General features: G+C 40.1%; 1 protein-coding gene across 2 annotated transcripts in view; it reads right to left on the bottom strand.

The window, feature by feature from the left end:
- The window catches only part of LOC102127478 (amphiphysin), a 246,419-nt gene extending 230,603 nt beyond the window's left edge, over positions 1-15,816 (bottom strand). For both annotated transcript variants that reach the window (XM_005549757.4, XM_005549758.4), the window contains exon 1: positions 15,670-15,816. In XM_005549757.4, coding sequence (XP_005549814.1) covers positions 15,670-15,738 — 69 coding nt within the window. In that variant the 5' untranslated portion in view covers positions 15,739-15,816. The remainder of the gene's footprint in view (positions 1-15,669) is intronic.
- Between the last annotated feature and the right edge of the window lie 1,092 nt (positions 15,817-16,908).

Genomic DNA, 16,908 nt, shown 5'->3' with positions numbered 1-16,908 from the left:
TTTTCTAAGCCATCTTTCAAGACACCAAGGCCCTGAGGTAGAAATGCCTCTTTCCCAGATCCCACAAAACCTTAAGCATCATATTTATTAAAACAGTTTAAGTTGCTGGGATACAACTACTGTGCAACTAAAAAGAGCTGATTGTCACATCAGTTTGCCCCACTTTAGGAAAGTCCAGTATATTAAAGAAAACCCTCTCCAAAGTTATAAAGAAGGTAATTGGAAGGCCCTAGTGATATAAATATAATGACACATAAAGCAATGAATGAAATGTAAAGGCATAAAACCTTTTCAGGTACCAGACCACTTGGAATTTCTCCCTTACCCTTGGCCACCACATGACACCTGACATTTTCTCAACTCAAGACTGCAGAATAACTTCACCAGAACTGAGGAAAAGAACATTGCACTGCAAAGTCAAACGAGACTTCCAACATCAATTCCATATTTAACTAGCTAAGTAGTCTCAAGCAAATTGCCTAACCATTCATCTCTGTGCCACAGTCTGTTCATCTGTAAAACAGGGATAATAATAGCACCTACTTCATAGGTTCACTAGGAGGGTGAAATGAGTTAATATACGGGACTGCTCATCACAGAGCCTAACAGAGGGGAAGCACCCAATTCTTCATTCTAACTGGACTTGGCACAAGAATTAAGATACCTTGAGTGCAAATTTTCCATAACCCTTCATTAAGGCTGAAAAGGGAGATAAAACCCGCAAGCCCCAGCTCATAGAGCCCTCTTCCCCAAAGTGGAATGAAGGTGCCCCCTTCATCCATGGTGCCTGGCAAGCTCTGCCGCAGGAGGATATAATAGAAGGAAGAAGAAAGCCTTCCCCTCTGCAGAAAAGAGAAACAAAAGTGGAAGAAAATGTGCCCCAATTTTTTCTCCTTTCCTCTCCAAGAAGTGAGGATAATGTCAGGGTCAGAAGGGAGCTACAGTACTTATGCCCCACTGAACACTCTGGAAAGATCACTTCTTGGGCTGCCCCACTTACCAGCCTAGAGCACAGTTACATCACTGTAGCTGCACAGTGTAGCCAGGCTAAGAAGACCCGAAGTTGAGATTACGCCAGCTGCCCTTAATACTCACGTAGTGAAGACACAGCAGGTTAGCTACTGCAGCAGTGGCCACGTGGTTCTGTAGCAAGGGCTGGGGATCAGAGCCCAATGTCAGTGCAGCCAGATGGCAGGGCAACCAAGGTGTGCCATGACACTGGCCCCTGCTACAGCCAAATATGGAGATCATGAGTTAATGAACCACATATACATGCAGGGAACGCCACTCATGTGAGTATAGGACACTGCTCCCAGAGGACACGAGGCAGAATATAGCACACCAAAGAACCTCTGACACCACGAGACTATCCGCACCACAATCCTCCCCCCATCACCTACACAGACACCACGTGTACATTTCCTCTGCACAAGCAAGTCGTAGTCTGAGTTTAAAATGGTGACCACTCCCCCACCTGATTCAAACACAAAATGTGGACAGTTCATGACAGAAACGTTCCTACGACTATGTGTGAAATATATAAAGATAAAATCAATTATCATTAAACAAATATGAGTCCTATGGGGATACAGGAGTGAAAAAAATACAACTCGGTTAGCAAAATCAAACTTAGAACATGAAAATATAAGCTTTCTAAATTCTCACAACTGTGGACAGGACGATAAATTTGATGCAACTTTGGAAAACTGTTTGGCACCATCTCTAAAAACTAAACAGGGCCTACCCTAATGAAACATTTATTCCACTCTCAGATAAATAAGTCACTTTCTCTACCAACAGACGTGTATAAGGTGTGTTCAGCAGCCTTATTCACCATAGCCTAATACTGGAAACAGACGAAATGCCTAATAAGTAAAGAATGGGTAAATAAATTGTGGGATATTGTACACTATAATACAATTTATCAATAAAAAAAGAAGGAACTGCTCCTACAGATGGCAATAAGGATGAATCTGAAACACATGATGAGGAGCAAAAGAAGTAATATTCATAAGCATACATACTATATGATTCCATTTATACAAGGTTCAAGAACAAATGAAATTAATCTATGGGGTTAGAATCAGAATAGTGGCTAGCTGGTAGTAGGAAGTGAGCAGAGGAGAGGAGGTATTAGCTGGGAAGAGGCGTGAGGGAGCTAATGAATTCTGGAATTGCCCTGTGACTTCATCTGAGTAGCACCAACAGGATAGATATAGATAAGATATAGATACAGATAGATGTAGATATAAATATAGATAATGTAGATAGAGATTTTGATTTAGAAATATTTTACATAAAATTTTTACATATATAAAAATGTATGAAGCTGTACAGCTAAGATTTTTGCTACCTACTACATGTATTTCATACCTCATTATAAAAGCTTCAAAAACACACACATGCAGTCTTTCTACTTCAATTTGAGGAAGCAAGGTGTAAGAGGAATGTCATCAGTGTTATTGTGCTACCCCAAGGGGGCTGCTCTACAACCAGACTCTGCAGGGCCTCATCTAATGTACTCTGGTGATAAATGTAGACATCCCCCAGTCACCTCTGATAAGGGGTTCCTCCCATTTACCTGGGCCACCTCTACACAAAGATCTCTAGTTTCCATGAAATGGACAACTAGAAAAATTTGTAGGCTGTGGTGACTTGAAAACTGAATTACCTTAATAAATTTTATTATCCCTTAAATAACAGATCAAAATAATTATTTTAGAGATGTATGATGAGGAACATGGAGTGGCAGAAGGCATTCACCATAGGTTTATGTTGAAACTATCACAATACTTGGGCCAAATCCTGAGGGGCCTAGATAATCTGAGTCTTCAAGGGCAAAGACCATAACCAAACCCAGAATAAACTATGCTGGGTGCCCGGGTGCCAGCGGCTGTGTCATCCACTGATGACTTAATTCTCCTGCCTGCTCTTCAAGTTTTGCAGAAATATGTAAGCCAAGAGTCCCTTAATACTTTAGATTCACTGGTGTTTACGCTTTTTAATAGATCTTTTTGAAAATCTGATAAAAGTTACAGGTACCCAGAAAAAAGGTATAAAATGTTGCATGTATCTTGAGGTATCATAAATAATACTTACGATTAGCTCCTAACTATGAAATGGAAAAAAAAAAACTGGAATTGTAAAACTACTAAGGGGAGTATGAAACATTTCCTCAATAATCCAAACCAGTTGGCAGACAGTAAGTGTACCTTTATTTATACTATGGCTAAAAACTAATTAGTTCCTTATATTACCTTATGTTTAGCTGGAGTTATGCTTAATAAATGTGCTAGTAACACCAGACATCTCCTACTATGATCTTGCTTTATTTTTTAACGAGCAAATGAGCTAATAATTGTTTATTAAACAGAGTCCATTTCGTAAGAAAAATATATTTTTGAAATATCCAGTAACAACATAGGTTAATGCAAAAGACAGTATAAATGTATTATTGCTTATAACTCATTGTTATTCTATCTGATTTAAAAGAGTTGCATAAAGCAATAATTATACATCTTGTTGATGAACATAAAATAAATAAACATGTAAGGTGTTTGACAATCACAATACAACAAAAGTGAGAAAATGGAGCTATACAGGAGAAAAAATGTTATATACTATTGAAATTGAGTTAGTATTAATCTGACCTCCATTGTGACAAATGTAGATGTTAACTGTAATCCCAGGGCAACCACTAAGAAAATAACTCAAAAACTATTTGTAAAAGAAACAACAAGGGAATTAAAAGACCATACCAGAAAATATTTAACACCGAAAGGCAGACATGAAAAATAGAGCAACAAAGAGAAATAAGATATACATGACAAACACAAATTCTGTCTTTTCAGTTAATTACATAAAATGTAAATATATTTAATATTTCAATTAAAAGGCAGAGATTGGCAAAATTGATTTAAAAAACTAACAAAATACTGTCTATAAGAGACAACATTTAGATTCAAATACACAAATAAGTTGAACATACAAGAATGAAAAAGATATCTCATGCTGCCAGGCATGGTGGCAAGTGCCTGTAGTCCCAGTTACTCCGGAGGCTGAGGCAGGAGGATTGCTTGAGTCCAGGAATTCAAGGCTGCAGTGAGTTATGATTGTGCCTGTACTCCAGCCTGAGTGACAGAGCAAGACCCTGTCTCTTAAAAAAAAAAAAAAGATACATCATGCAAATATTATAGTAACCAAAAGAAAACTGGAATGGCTACACCAGTATCAGACAAAATAGACTTTAAGACAAAAGTTACTACTAGAGACAAAGAAGGACATTTAATAATGACAAAAAGGTCAATCTATGAAGTAGATGTAACAAATATAACTATGCACCTAATAAAAGAGCACTAAAATACATAAAGGATAAACTGACAGAGCTGAAGAAACAGACAATGCAGCAGTAATAGCTGAAGACTCCAATACCTTAGTTTCAATAATTGGCAGAACATCTAGATAGAAGATCAACAAGAAAACAAACCAACTCATCCTAACACACATCTATAGAACACTCTACCCAACAACAGCAAAACAGTTATTCTCAAGTGTACATGGAAGATTCTCCAGGATAGGCCATATGCTAGACTATAAAATGAGCCTCAATAAATTTTAAAAGATTAAAGTGACATAAAATGTTTTCTCCAACTACAAGGGATTCATTGTCTATGCTTAACAGGAACAACTATGGGCCAATATAGGTCCCTAGGAGAGACCTACAAGGACTTAGGTCTCAATCTATAGTTTAGGAATGCCGGTGGTCCCCATGGTCACAGGCATTTTGTAAAGGGATGGGAACAGAAGTCTGGACACCATTTCCCTAGAGACTCTCAGAGAAGACATTGTGTTAGAAAAATCTGTAAGTTAAAGAAGCAGGATGTCTTACACAGATGTCTCATATATTAAAGATTACAGAGTAATTACAGAGAAAGGTATTATACTGTTCTTCAACATCCTAGGAGTGCTGCCATAAGGTGGAAGATCCTCCCGATGTTTGGACCATCTACACTATTTAAAATTTTGTAACCATTATCAGATAGAGGAAAAGATTGTCTGCTACAAAAGATTCTCTTCCCTAATTTAGGATTCCTTCCAAGCTGAAAATCACCTCAAGCTGATTATTCCTATGTCCAAGACTACTGCCTGCAAAATAATCAAGTCAATGCCCATAATTAAGTCAAGCTGCCAGCCTTAACTATATTTCTCTTACTCGCTCACTCTCTCTCCTTCCCTCTTTCCCTCTCTCCCCCACCCCCTGTGTACAGTGTACATTATATACCAATTCGTTGAAGTTATATATATATTTTTTATATATATATAATGTTAAAGAAGCAGGATGCCTTACACAGATGTCTCATATATTGAAGAATTACAGAGTAATTACAGGGAAAGCTATTACGCTGTTCTTCAACATCCTAGGCAGTGCTACCATAAGTTGGGAGATCCTCCCAAGGTTTGAACCATCTATGCATCTATGCTATATATATGTGTGTGTGTATATATATATAAATGCATATATATATGCAATTGATTAAATGTTAGGTATCCAAATGCAATTAAGACTTTTAAAGACAAAAGCATCTTTATAGATGGGTGACACTTAATAATTTGATAAGGGCTTTCTTTTTTCTTTTGGATTTCTGATGGTTTAAAATAAGGGACCCTTCTCTCAACAAATCCATGAACACATACTGGCTTGGAGTTTATTGCTGTTGTAAAAAGGATGACAGATAGTTCAGAGGGCAAGTCAGCTCTGAACCAGTGTCTTGGCTCTGTGTCAAGGGGGCAGCTATGCCCCAGAAGGCCCTTTCAACAGGCAAGGGTAAAAATCTGATCACACAAAAGAGGGACTGCTACTACAGTAGGACCATCCCAATTAGGGTCCACTTTGCCTAGTTAAATATCCAAATGATAGAAGAGATCATTTATAAGGCCAATGTCTGCAGTCAATTCTCTATTCTACAGTTCTTATTTATGCTTAAGGAGTAAGGTCAAAGAGTCAGAGGTATAGAATGCTTCCTGACTCCTGTAAGCACACCCTCACTCCTCTGGTCTGATGGGTACAATTCATTCTTAGGGTCTTAGCTTGAAGCCTACCTTCTTTAAGTAACTGTGTTCAAATCCTCTGACTCTAGATTAGTTCCCTAGTTAAAATTACTATTTTTAATTAATAACTATGTACTTAGTAGTGTGTGCAAAAGTTTATCTCACTATCAACTCTTGCGGCTCTGTATGCTCAACCAGGACAGCTCTGCCAACTACTATATCATGAATCTATAGCAAGTGCCTTCCACATATTAGATTCTCAATAAATGGCTCTAAATAAATGAATTCTACCAGATTGACGTAACAATAGAATAGATAACTAACAGAGCATGTAAATTTAACATCCTTTACTCAACAACTTTTAGGTGCCTTGATAAAAGCGCATTTATGCATGGGTCTATGCATATTTTATTAAATCGTTATAGGCACTTTAAGATAGGAAAAAAATCATATATTTATTAATTTGTTAAATTATTATATATTCAAGCTCTTCCCATTTATGAACTCAGTTTTCAACTAAATAACTGCATGAGAGTAAGATGTAAATGACCAAAATGGTGGTTTTGTCATTTTTGTACATCTGTTCTAAGTAGCTTCAGGGTGATCAAAATCGATATATGATTATCACATAGCAAATATTTCAAAACTAAGATCTTATTCTTGGCTTTATACGACATCATTCCTCAGAAGAGATGTGGTCAATTTGTGTTTAGGAAGTACATCTACAGCCAAATGGTACACTTATATTTAGATTTCAAATCAATAAGAATGATGTTTCAGCATTTCCCTCTTGAAAGGTGGCCCATAGATGCAGTCTCAGAAAATCGTGATTATTATCACTTCAATTTTGCATGATGCTGTATAGATGGTCTTACTATATTCTTTCATGGGTAAATTCCTTAAACTCTGTGGTGACAGCATTTCCATTATGTAAATGTTAGCCATTTACTGAGAATGTAGGAAAAATTATATCTGCAACACAAGGAACCTTTGTATCTTTTGTCCCTTTTACAGGAGCCCACTGAACCCCTTATTTTCTCAGAAATTCTATGCAGGTGGCCTGTAGTGTAAATGGCTAGAAAGTCTTTTAAAATTGTGTTTGGACAGTAAGGTGGAAATTTACAGACTTTAAAATATCAGAAAAATGCATCATTTTAAAAAATATTCTTTCCCTTCTCTACTCATTTTCTCCTAAGGTACTTCACAATATTTCTTGTTTGAAATTTAGTCATATATATGTATGTATGTAATATATATAACTATATATTCGTATGTATGAATACACACACACACACACACACACACACACACACACGCACCCTTAGATGAACTGCCATGGCCCAAAAGACAGTCAAGTTACAGGAATGGATACCAGAGGTCCTCTAGGGTAGTGTTTTTCAAACTGTGGATTTTGAATCAATTTAGTGTGTCCCAAAGATAATTTTCTCAAAAGTGGAAGAGTAGCGTGGAATGAAATAGATAATTCTAGGCACAATGTGTGCGGATATTGAATCTTTCCTAACTTTGGAACCCTGGTACTTTTTGCAAATCTTGGGGGAGGGAGAATTTGTGTGTGTATACGCACAAGTAAACTTGAGAATGGCTTGTACAATTTGGGAATGGTTTGTATAATGTTCATGGATATTCATTTGTAAAGAGCTCACACATGTGGAGCTCAGGCATACTGAAGCTGAGTCTGACCCAGGAGAGAGAGGCTTCCAGCCACTGCCTCCACCCTAAGACCCACTGGTGAGGGCACCATACTGTGCTCTTGTTCCCTGCAGTGTTCATCCAGGGATGAGAACAGTATCCGAATGCTGGACTCACATTAGGAACCCTTTCTCACAAAGTTGTAGCAAAAACCATTGACTCATTTAAAGAAGGGAAGCTCACCACGGGTTCCTGAAATTATCATAAGAGACAGGGACCCCAGGGAGGAGTAAGAGATTCTCATAATAATTGGGTAGGAAGGAGAAATCATTTACTTTGAATATTTAAATAAATGCAACCTAATTTCATATACCAAGTAAAGGGGGCCATATTGTTTATACAAATATTTCTGTTATGATAAGTTGTTTGGTCTATTAAAAAAGGTAGCTTTTCAAATGTGACCAAATATGCTGTGTTTAAAAGGAGAATGGTAACTTTTATTAATGTTAAAATCTGAGTTCCTACAGTTCTTATTCTCTGCTGTACTCATTCCTGGAGAAAGAAGGATACGTTAGTATATATATGTTTGCGTTAACAAAAAAGGTAGAAGAAGGAAACTTTACTCTGTTGAGAATGTCCCATAATTATTATTTTTAATTTTTGAAGGTTCCAGTACAGCTGGAGAAAATAACCCTAATGGAAAAGAAGGCATAAGCTTTGTAAAACATAGAAGCAGGTAACAAAAGAGATTTCAGATAATCTGAAAAAAGAGAAACCCTGATATGTCTCAGAGATTTGGTCTCTGAAGTGTCCTCGGAAGTAAACGTGGCCGTATAAACTACTCTTCTACAGACAAGGCCCTGGGCCTCACAGCACAAATCTCCTTGACAGAGGAGGATCTTCCTTCTCCCATTCTGTTTAGACACACACACCGTCCACATTTCTCCTTGAGAACAAAAACTGCAGGCATCGGCAAAGCGACAATCAAAAAAGAATCCAAATGTCACATAACCAGACACATGGAAGGAGACAACATGGTTTTCTTACCATATCACTCAATCAACATTGTGTTGAAGCACATGACTGCCAATATTTGACTGTTTGACTTACAAATACGACAATTCCACATGATTCAGCCTAATATTTATAGTGTTCCCACCATGTATAGAATCCATAAGGATAATTACATTTGCTGTACTATTTTCACAAAATGACAAAGTGAATGACGATGAAACCCTTATGATACTTTCACAAAAGTCACAGAAAGAATCGTGGAAGGATTCTTTAAGACAATGTGTTTTCAGGAGTGGGAAGTTAACAAGCAAGAACATGGAAAGGCAAATCAGTACATCATCACTGAGTATATACAGTTCGCAAGATATTTGGTCCTTGTCCTCAAATACCTATAATTTAGTTTGGAAGATGTAATGCATGAAAAAAAATTGCACCTAAGACAATTATATAATAATCACTTGGGACAGAGAAAATGACACAAAGCATATCACACTGGGCAGGTCCTTAGAATTTAAATAGTCTAACTCCATTATTATTATTGTTATTATTATTATTATTATTATTATTGAGATGGAGTTTGCTTTGTCACCCAGGCTGCAGTGCAGTGGCATGATCTCAGCTCACTGCATCCTCTGCCTTCCAGGTTCAAGCGATTCTTCTGCCTCAGCCTCCTGAGTATCCTCCTCACTAGCATCATGGTAAAAAAAAAAAAAAATGTTTAAAGGCAGTGCTTCACTGATTTAAATATTGCATAGAGGTCAAAGAGAGGTAAGACCAAATAAATGCCACTGGATTTCACAAATAGAAGAAGATGGGGAAAAAAATCCCAGAGAAATCAAGTATTTAAATAAAAAGGTATCTGGTTAAACATGGCAGGTTGACTGCATGTGCTTATTTCCATCTCATTCCAAAGCCCAACTAAAGCAACAGTAAAGGAATAAAAAATTATGAACATACAAGCACAAGAACAGGAAAGGCAGCATTAGTGAATAAGAGAGTTCCATACATTTTACAGAAGCTAAAAAAGATGAAAGAATGGAAAGAAATCAGCAGAACAGAGGAAACTACAAGAAAAAAAAAGTATGCAGGTACAGGAACAACCAATGAAGAAGCAACCAATTCTCACTGCACAGTTACACACACAAACACACTCAGGGTTACGACCTGGTCCCACCACACACCCTAGAAGGTAAGAATGAAGCACACAACACTGACAACAGGGGACTGTTTGAAAGTCCAGGAATACAGGATACTTGAGATTTCAGGTCCATTCCTCAACCCCAACACTGGCAAAAGAAGACCGAGGATGGCACGTATGCAGCAGGTGTACAGAAAAATCAGCCCAGATTATTGCAAAAGGGCAGAGGCATCCAAAAAGGATATCTCCAGGATGAGAAAACGAGCAATTACACTATTTGATATATTGAACCTTGAACAATAATATTGATAAACATTTGACATATCTGATGAAGCAAGAATAAACAACTTTTTAAAGTTCATTTAAAAAATAAGCAAATTTTTAAAGGCAAGGCAATTATTAACTCCAGGAAAAATAAAAAGCTGCATGAAAAACTTAATTCTCACATAAGACTTCAGGAAAACTTTAAACTGCCACTCATCAAAGGGTACCACTAAGAAAGTTAAAAAGCAAGACACTGTCTGGAAGAAAATATAAGATGTCCACCTGATAAAGAACTCATATCCTGAATACACAGAGAACTAAACAGCAATAGAAGAAAGACAAGGGACCCAAATAAAATACTGGCAAGAGACTTTAAAGAGACTTCATAAAAGAAGATATCAAAATTACCAATAAGTACATGTAAAGGTGCTCATCAGGGAAAAGAGAGTAAAGTAATTTAAAAGGTATGAACATAAAAAGACAAAGAACAGGAAAGGCAAATAAATGATAGGTAACTGGGATGGAAGAAATATTCTGTTACTTATCTGGGTGATAGCGATGCAGATATCCATATACATAGAAACTCATGAAGCTGAACACTTAAGATTTGTGCACTTTATTCAATAAAAATTGGACTTCAATCTTTAAAATGTAGATTTTGCAATAACAATTTTTGTTTCAGTATATAATTAGGGGAAGAACTAGAGGAGAAATAAAAACACTAAATCTACATATCTTCACCATACATTAAAAGATAGATCAAGAAACAGCTGTATAAGCAAAAATTTTTGAGAAATCTCATGGTTAGCACTATTGCCTCTGAAAAGATTGAAGGTTGAGAAGAGGGGAACAGAGGGCTGCTATTTTTGTTTCTTTTTTTTTTTTTTAATTTTACTTTAAGTTCTGGGATACGGGATACATGTGCAGAATGGGCAGGTTTGTTACATAGGTATACATGTTCCACGGTGGTTTGCTGCACCTATGAACCCATCATCTAGGTTTTAAGCCCCACTTCAAACTATACTACAAGGCTACAGTAACCAAAACAGATATATAGACCAATGGAACAGAACAGAGACCTCAGAAATAATACCACACATCTACAGCCATCTGATCTTCAACAAATCTGACAAAAATAAGCAATGGGGAAAGGTGTCCCTATTTACTAACTGGTCCTGGGAAAACTGGCTAGCCATAAGCAGAAAACAGAGACTGGACCCCTTCCTTACACTTTATACAAAAATTAACTCAAGATGGATCAAAGACTTAAATGTAAAACCTAAAACCATAAAAACCCTAGAAGAAAACCTAGGCAATACCACTCAGGACATAGGCATGGGCAAAGACTCTATGACTAAAATACCAAAAGCAATTGCAACTAAAGCCAAAATTGACAAATGGGATCTAATTAAACTAAAGAGCTTCTGCATAGCAAAAGAAACTATCATCAGAGTGGGAGAAAATTTTTGCTATCTATCCATCTGACAAAGGTCTAATATCCAGAATCTACAAGGAACTTAAACAAATTCACAAGAAAAAACCAACCCCACCAAAAAGTAGGCGAAGGATACACAGTTTTTCATGACAAGTATTTTACTAATATTTTTTAACTGCATGCATAAAAATGTTGAACAAATATTAAATGTGATTATTTATATAAACCTGGGATGGAGAAGGTCTTTTAGGGACGCCTCTGTGAATATCATTTATTTTGCCAGCCCAGCATCCACTCCCCATTCTGTACTCTGAGTTCCCTACCTCCTCCACTAACAGTCTATATCATTCGGGGAATCTTCATCCCTGGCTTTTGCACTGGCTCGTGACTTGGGCCTAATTCAACTAGTCCAACCCATGGTCTTGGCCCTTGCTCTCAGAGATGTTTTTTCTTCCAGAGATAGGCACAAGGCCCAGTTTGGGCCATTGAGAGTTATACCAAATAGTTCTGTAAAAATGCTGAAGGAAAGATATAGTCTGCATATACTTTTATATATACATATGTATAAGAATACATATACAGCCTAATATAGATAAGATATTCATATACCTTATGTGAATATATAGCTTTCATTCATTGAAAGCTAATCTAAATTTATATGTACAAGAACCATATATAAATTGTTAGATATTATTATTATTAGCAATTAAATTCCTTTTTTCCTTAAGCCAGTTTGGGTTGAGCTTTCTGATACCTGCAAGTAGCAGGATCCTGACTAATTCAACCACACAAAAGAGAAACGAGACAAAACCAACCAATACATGTAAGTAGATATCCATAAAACACCAACAGAAACATTTTATCAGTAGAAATCACCAAACAATTTAAAAGCAAATAGAAAAGGAAGAAAGCATGGTTGTAACCCTTAGGATTGATAAACTTTTTGCCCTTACTAATAACAATATGGAAATGCTACAGAAAATGGGCAAAAATATAAATGCAGAATTCAAGAATAAAAACAGGAATGCAAAAAAGTTTACTTTTTAAAAATCAAACAAATGAAATTAATCATGAACAAATTTTATCCAATGACATAGCTAAATATTGTTTTAAATCTTATTATCCAGAGTTGGCAAGTGTCTCATGGACTGCTGATGAGAATGTAAATTGGTACACCTTTCTGGAAGGCAATCTGGCTATAATAAAAATAGGCAAACCTTGGACACAATAAGTCTTCTTCTAGGAATTTATCTAAGGAGATAAAGATGTATGCAAACATTCTCCCTACAAATTTACTTATTGACTTGTACTTATTTATAGAAACACTGGAAAATGAATATTCAAAAGATAAGGCATTCATTATAATCCATACATTCCAATAGTGTTCAATAATTTAAAATATTGATGGAAAATATGTACATGTATAGAAGGATGTTCGTAATTATGAAGTGAAATAAACAGGTCGTCAAACATACAGCAATGAGCCTGTTTTGTTTGTATAAATGCATACACATGTGGAAAAAGATCTACTCAGATACACATCAAATGGTAGTAAAATTTCCGAGTAGTAGAATTATGTGTTTCCTAATTTGCTGGAGTTTTTTTCTGTTTATATGTACATTTCAGCCTTCTGGGTTTTTTTCTGCTGACTAACACATTTCAGCCTTTCTCCAGTGAATCCTCACTGACTTTCAGTAAGAAAAAAAAGTATTTAAAATTCATAAAAAGCCATAAGTCACCTCTAAGAGTGATTTCGAACATGCAGTTGGAGCCTAAATGTATGCAAGCTTTTAGGTGAAGCACAGATGATAAGAAAGTCAAGGGAGTGGACTCTCTTTTAAGAAAATTTGGTTGTAAAAACAACAAGTAAAAGGTCTCAAGGATATATATGGTCTATAGTTATTAAAATGAAAGTCTGCTCTGGAGAAGAGGAAGAGGCCAAAGGTGTAGAAAGAGGGAATCACGGGGGGATATGTCTAATGGAGCCTCCCACAGTAACATACTGTGCTTTCCATTCTCAGGCGGCCTCCATTTGGGGGCTGGGCTGCTTCACCTGGATGCCCACATGCCCTTTTCTCTTTGTGCCAAGCATATTCCGATGCTACACAGACTCAGAAATGGGGGCAGAACTCACCCTGGGGCAGAACCTATACTCTCAGCCTCTTAGTGTTTGAACCTCCTATACTAGGTGCGGCAGGCACTTTTCATCAGCACCTTTCCCCAGGGAAGAAAATAGGACGCTTGAAGCCCCCAAGAGGGATTCTTACCCCCCCTCCCATAGAAGACTGACCACCATCCACAACTGCAGTCATAAATTACGCTTGAGTTTGATCGTGAAAAAGTGAGTTTTGACAATTCATAGGACTTGAATGCTCTGCAAGAGAGATTAGGTTTTCTTTTCATTTATTTTGAGCGTATTAACAGCTGGTGACCTAGATTAAGAAATAATTCAATATGTGAAAAGGCAGACCATACCACTGAATTCCTTCACAGATGGAAAGTGAATTCAGTGAAAAGCCTCAGACCGAAGAGTCAAATAATTACTTGGAAGGCAAGAGGAGGAGTACCTACAAGTGGGTAAAATGAAGTGTGGAAAAAGGATGACAAAACCTGGCCCAGATCCCAAGGCCAGCAGATCCCTGGCTACTTTCTGCACAAGTAACCCGGGCCTGGAAAGGAGCAGGCAGCCTTGCTAATTCAGCTGCGGAGGGAGCGGCAGGAGGAGGATCACTTTAGTTCAGGATGAGCTTGGGTAGATATTAAAAGAAATACAATCCTCTTACTGCATGGAGAGTGTGCATGTGTGGAGGGAGGGACTAGAGGCAGCCACCAAGCCTCTGGGCCTGGGGACAAAAGGGATCAGTGGCCCCTCTGCTCAGCAACTCAGGGTCAGCTGAAACTGGCAGGCAGCCTGAGATTGGGTCTGAAGAGGGAAATTCATTGCCATCCTGAGCAACATGGCAAATCCGACTTCCAGTAAAACAGGAAAACGCTAAACATCCCATATCCTGGGGACGGAAAATACTGCCACGTGAAAGAGAACACAGTTCAAGTGATACCAATCATGGGGCTCATTAGCCGGTGTTGATTTTCAAGTACAATGCTCAAGCTACAATATCAATGAAATGTCCCTTGCTCAGGACACAGATGAAGACCTTAGGGCCGTCAGATACAGCAGTCACCAAGGAAGCCAGGCAAGCCTGGTGCCTGGTACAACTCCCCTCCACCTGCTTGGGGCTGTGCTTGCTACGGACTTGGGTTCCATTCAGGCACATCTCCGGGGAAAAAAATTACTGTGGGCAATTTACTGACGGACTTGCAAAACAACAGAGAACCCAATCTGTGTAATCTGGATTTTTAAAAATGCAATAAAAGGTCCTTCTTTGTGCAGAAATGTGCAGAAAGGAACTATTGGGTTCAGGTTATATTTATTTTTGACCTTCTAAAGAAGGACACTGGCGTCAAAAGGGACACAAACATACAGACCAAAAATAAAAGTGTGTGTATCTAGCTCTCTGTTTTGAACTCCAGAACTCACTAGACAGCACTCTGTGATCACGATCCTGCCCTATTGGTCCTGAGAGATATTTTGGTGGCTTCTCTGTTAAGTCGTTCTTGTCTACTGCGCTTAAGTAGCTACAAAATCCCCCGCAAGAAGGACTGCTGCCGCAATCTCCCGCCCCGATCTGCGGGCCGCGTCCCCGCGAGCTGCCTGCGGGCGCGCCGGGAGCCGACCCGGGGAGATGCGGGCGCCGGGAGATGCGCTTTGCTCCGGGCGCAGCGAGCGAGCGGCCGCACCTGCTACTTCTGTTGCCCAGCTTGGGGCCAGGAGAGTGGCCACCCCGGGCGGGCTCCGGGGCTGGACATATCCCGCGCCTCCGGGGCCGGGGTCTGCGGGTCCCTGGCGCTCCGTCCTCCCGACCCGCTCCCCGCGGCGCCCGGGTCGCGCCTTGCTGCAGTCACCGAGCGGAGGGCAGGGCGTCCCCGCATCCCTGGCCCCGGCCCCGCTCCGCAGCGCGCCGCACCCCGAGGCTCGGGCCCCGCGCCGCCGCAGCCGGTGCCCTCCAGCCAAGCCCCCGCCTGGCGTCCCCGTCCCCAGCCCCGGCCGCCCACCGCTGACCTTTTCCTGCGCGCGGTTGAGTCGCTTCTGGACGTTCTTGGCGAAGATGCCCGTCTTGATGTCGGCCATGGCTGCGGGTCCGGGGAGCTGCGAAGAGCAGAGCGCGCAGCGGGGCTGGCGGCGGCGCGGAGGAGCGGGAGGAGGAGCGGGAGGAGGAGGAGAGGGCCGAGCAGGGGAGGAGCGGGAGAAGCGGCGGGGAGCCGCGGAGCGCGGAGGGGTGAGGGCGGGGCGCAGCGGCGGGACCAGCTTAAAGCGACAGAGCGGGGGCGGGATGCGTCGGGACTGGCTGTGACACTAGGAGAAGGGGCGGGGGAAGAAAGGGAAAAAGGCCAAGAAAAAGAGAGGGAAAAGCCAGAAGCCAGATTGTGTCCTCAATGATGGAAGAGTGTCGAGAGGAGAAAGGGAAGCAAGCCAAGCAGAAGTCCCTGGGCCCAGAGGCATCTCGGGGGTTCTTTTAACGCAGTTCGTGTTGGGAGAGAGTGAGGGGACCTGATTCTTTCCAGCAAAAAAAAGGAACAGGGGAGACAAAAAAAGGAAGAACCCTGGGGATGTGGAAGTCAGCTGGATTGGAACTGCTCTGAAGTGGAGGTTATGGGGCTGGTCCCTTGCTGCTCCTAAAAGTCCCCAGCTAACAGAGCCCCCTCCATCCACCCTGGGTGTTGCAGAAGAAGGTATGGAGGTCGCCCTACTCTCAGGAGGCTCACAGCCCAGTGAGGGGGCCTGGCTGAGAAACTAACCAAGTTAGAGCTGCAGGAGAGAGGCGGGTGGAGAGCAAAGCGGGGAGGGACCATCGCTGACACTTGTTTAAACTTTAAAACAAGAGTTAGCAGGGTGGGGAGACCCGCGTTGAGAAGGGTCAGCTTCGGGAAGACAGGCGATGTGTGTTGGTCATCTCCAAAATTCCTGTGCTGGGCAGAAACTTTAGAATAGACGACACCTCAAGAAATGGTGCATGGAACAGTCAAGTTCCTTATAGCTTCACATCAACCGTGGAGACCCAGGCCCCCTAACTTGTTGCTTCCTTGGAAACCTTTTAGCAACCTTAACAGGGACTCACCATCCCTATTATTCTTACTAATGCTTGGGAGAAGTACGAATAATAGGGATAAACCTGTCCAACACCCAGAGCTCTTGTTGGCTCTGACCAATGATCAAACTATTCATATTCCATTCTCACTGCGAGTGTGAGGAGAGGAAGTCAGGTGGTGCCCTACAAAGAGGCGTCAGAAGTGGTCACTC

This window comes from Macaca fascicularis, chromosome 3 (genome assembly GCF_037993035.2).
Source record: "Macaca fascicularis isolate 582-1 chromosome 3, T2T-MFA8v1.1".
In the NCBI taxonomy this organism is placed as follows: Eukaryota; Metazoa; Chordata; class Mammalia; order Primates; family Cercopithecidae; genus Macaca; species Macaca fascicularis.
The sequence above is the reverse complement of the archived record's forward strand: the minus strand, read 5'-3'. Positions and strand labels throughout refer to the sequence as shown.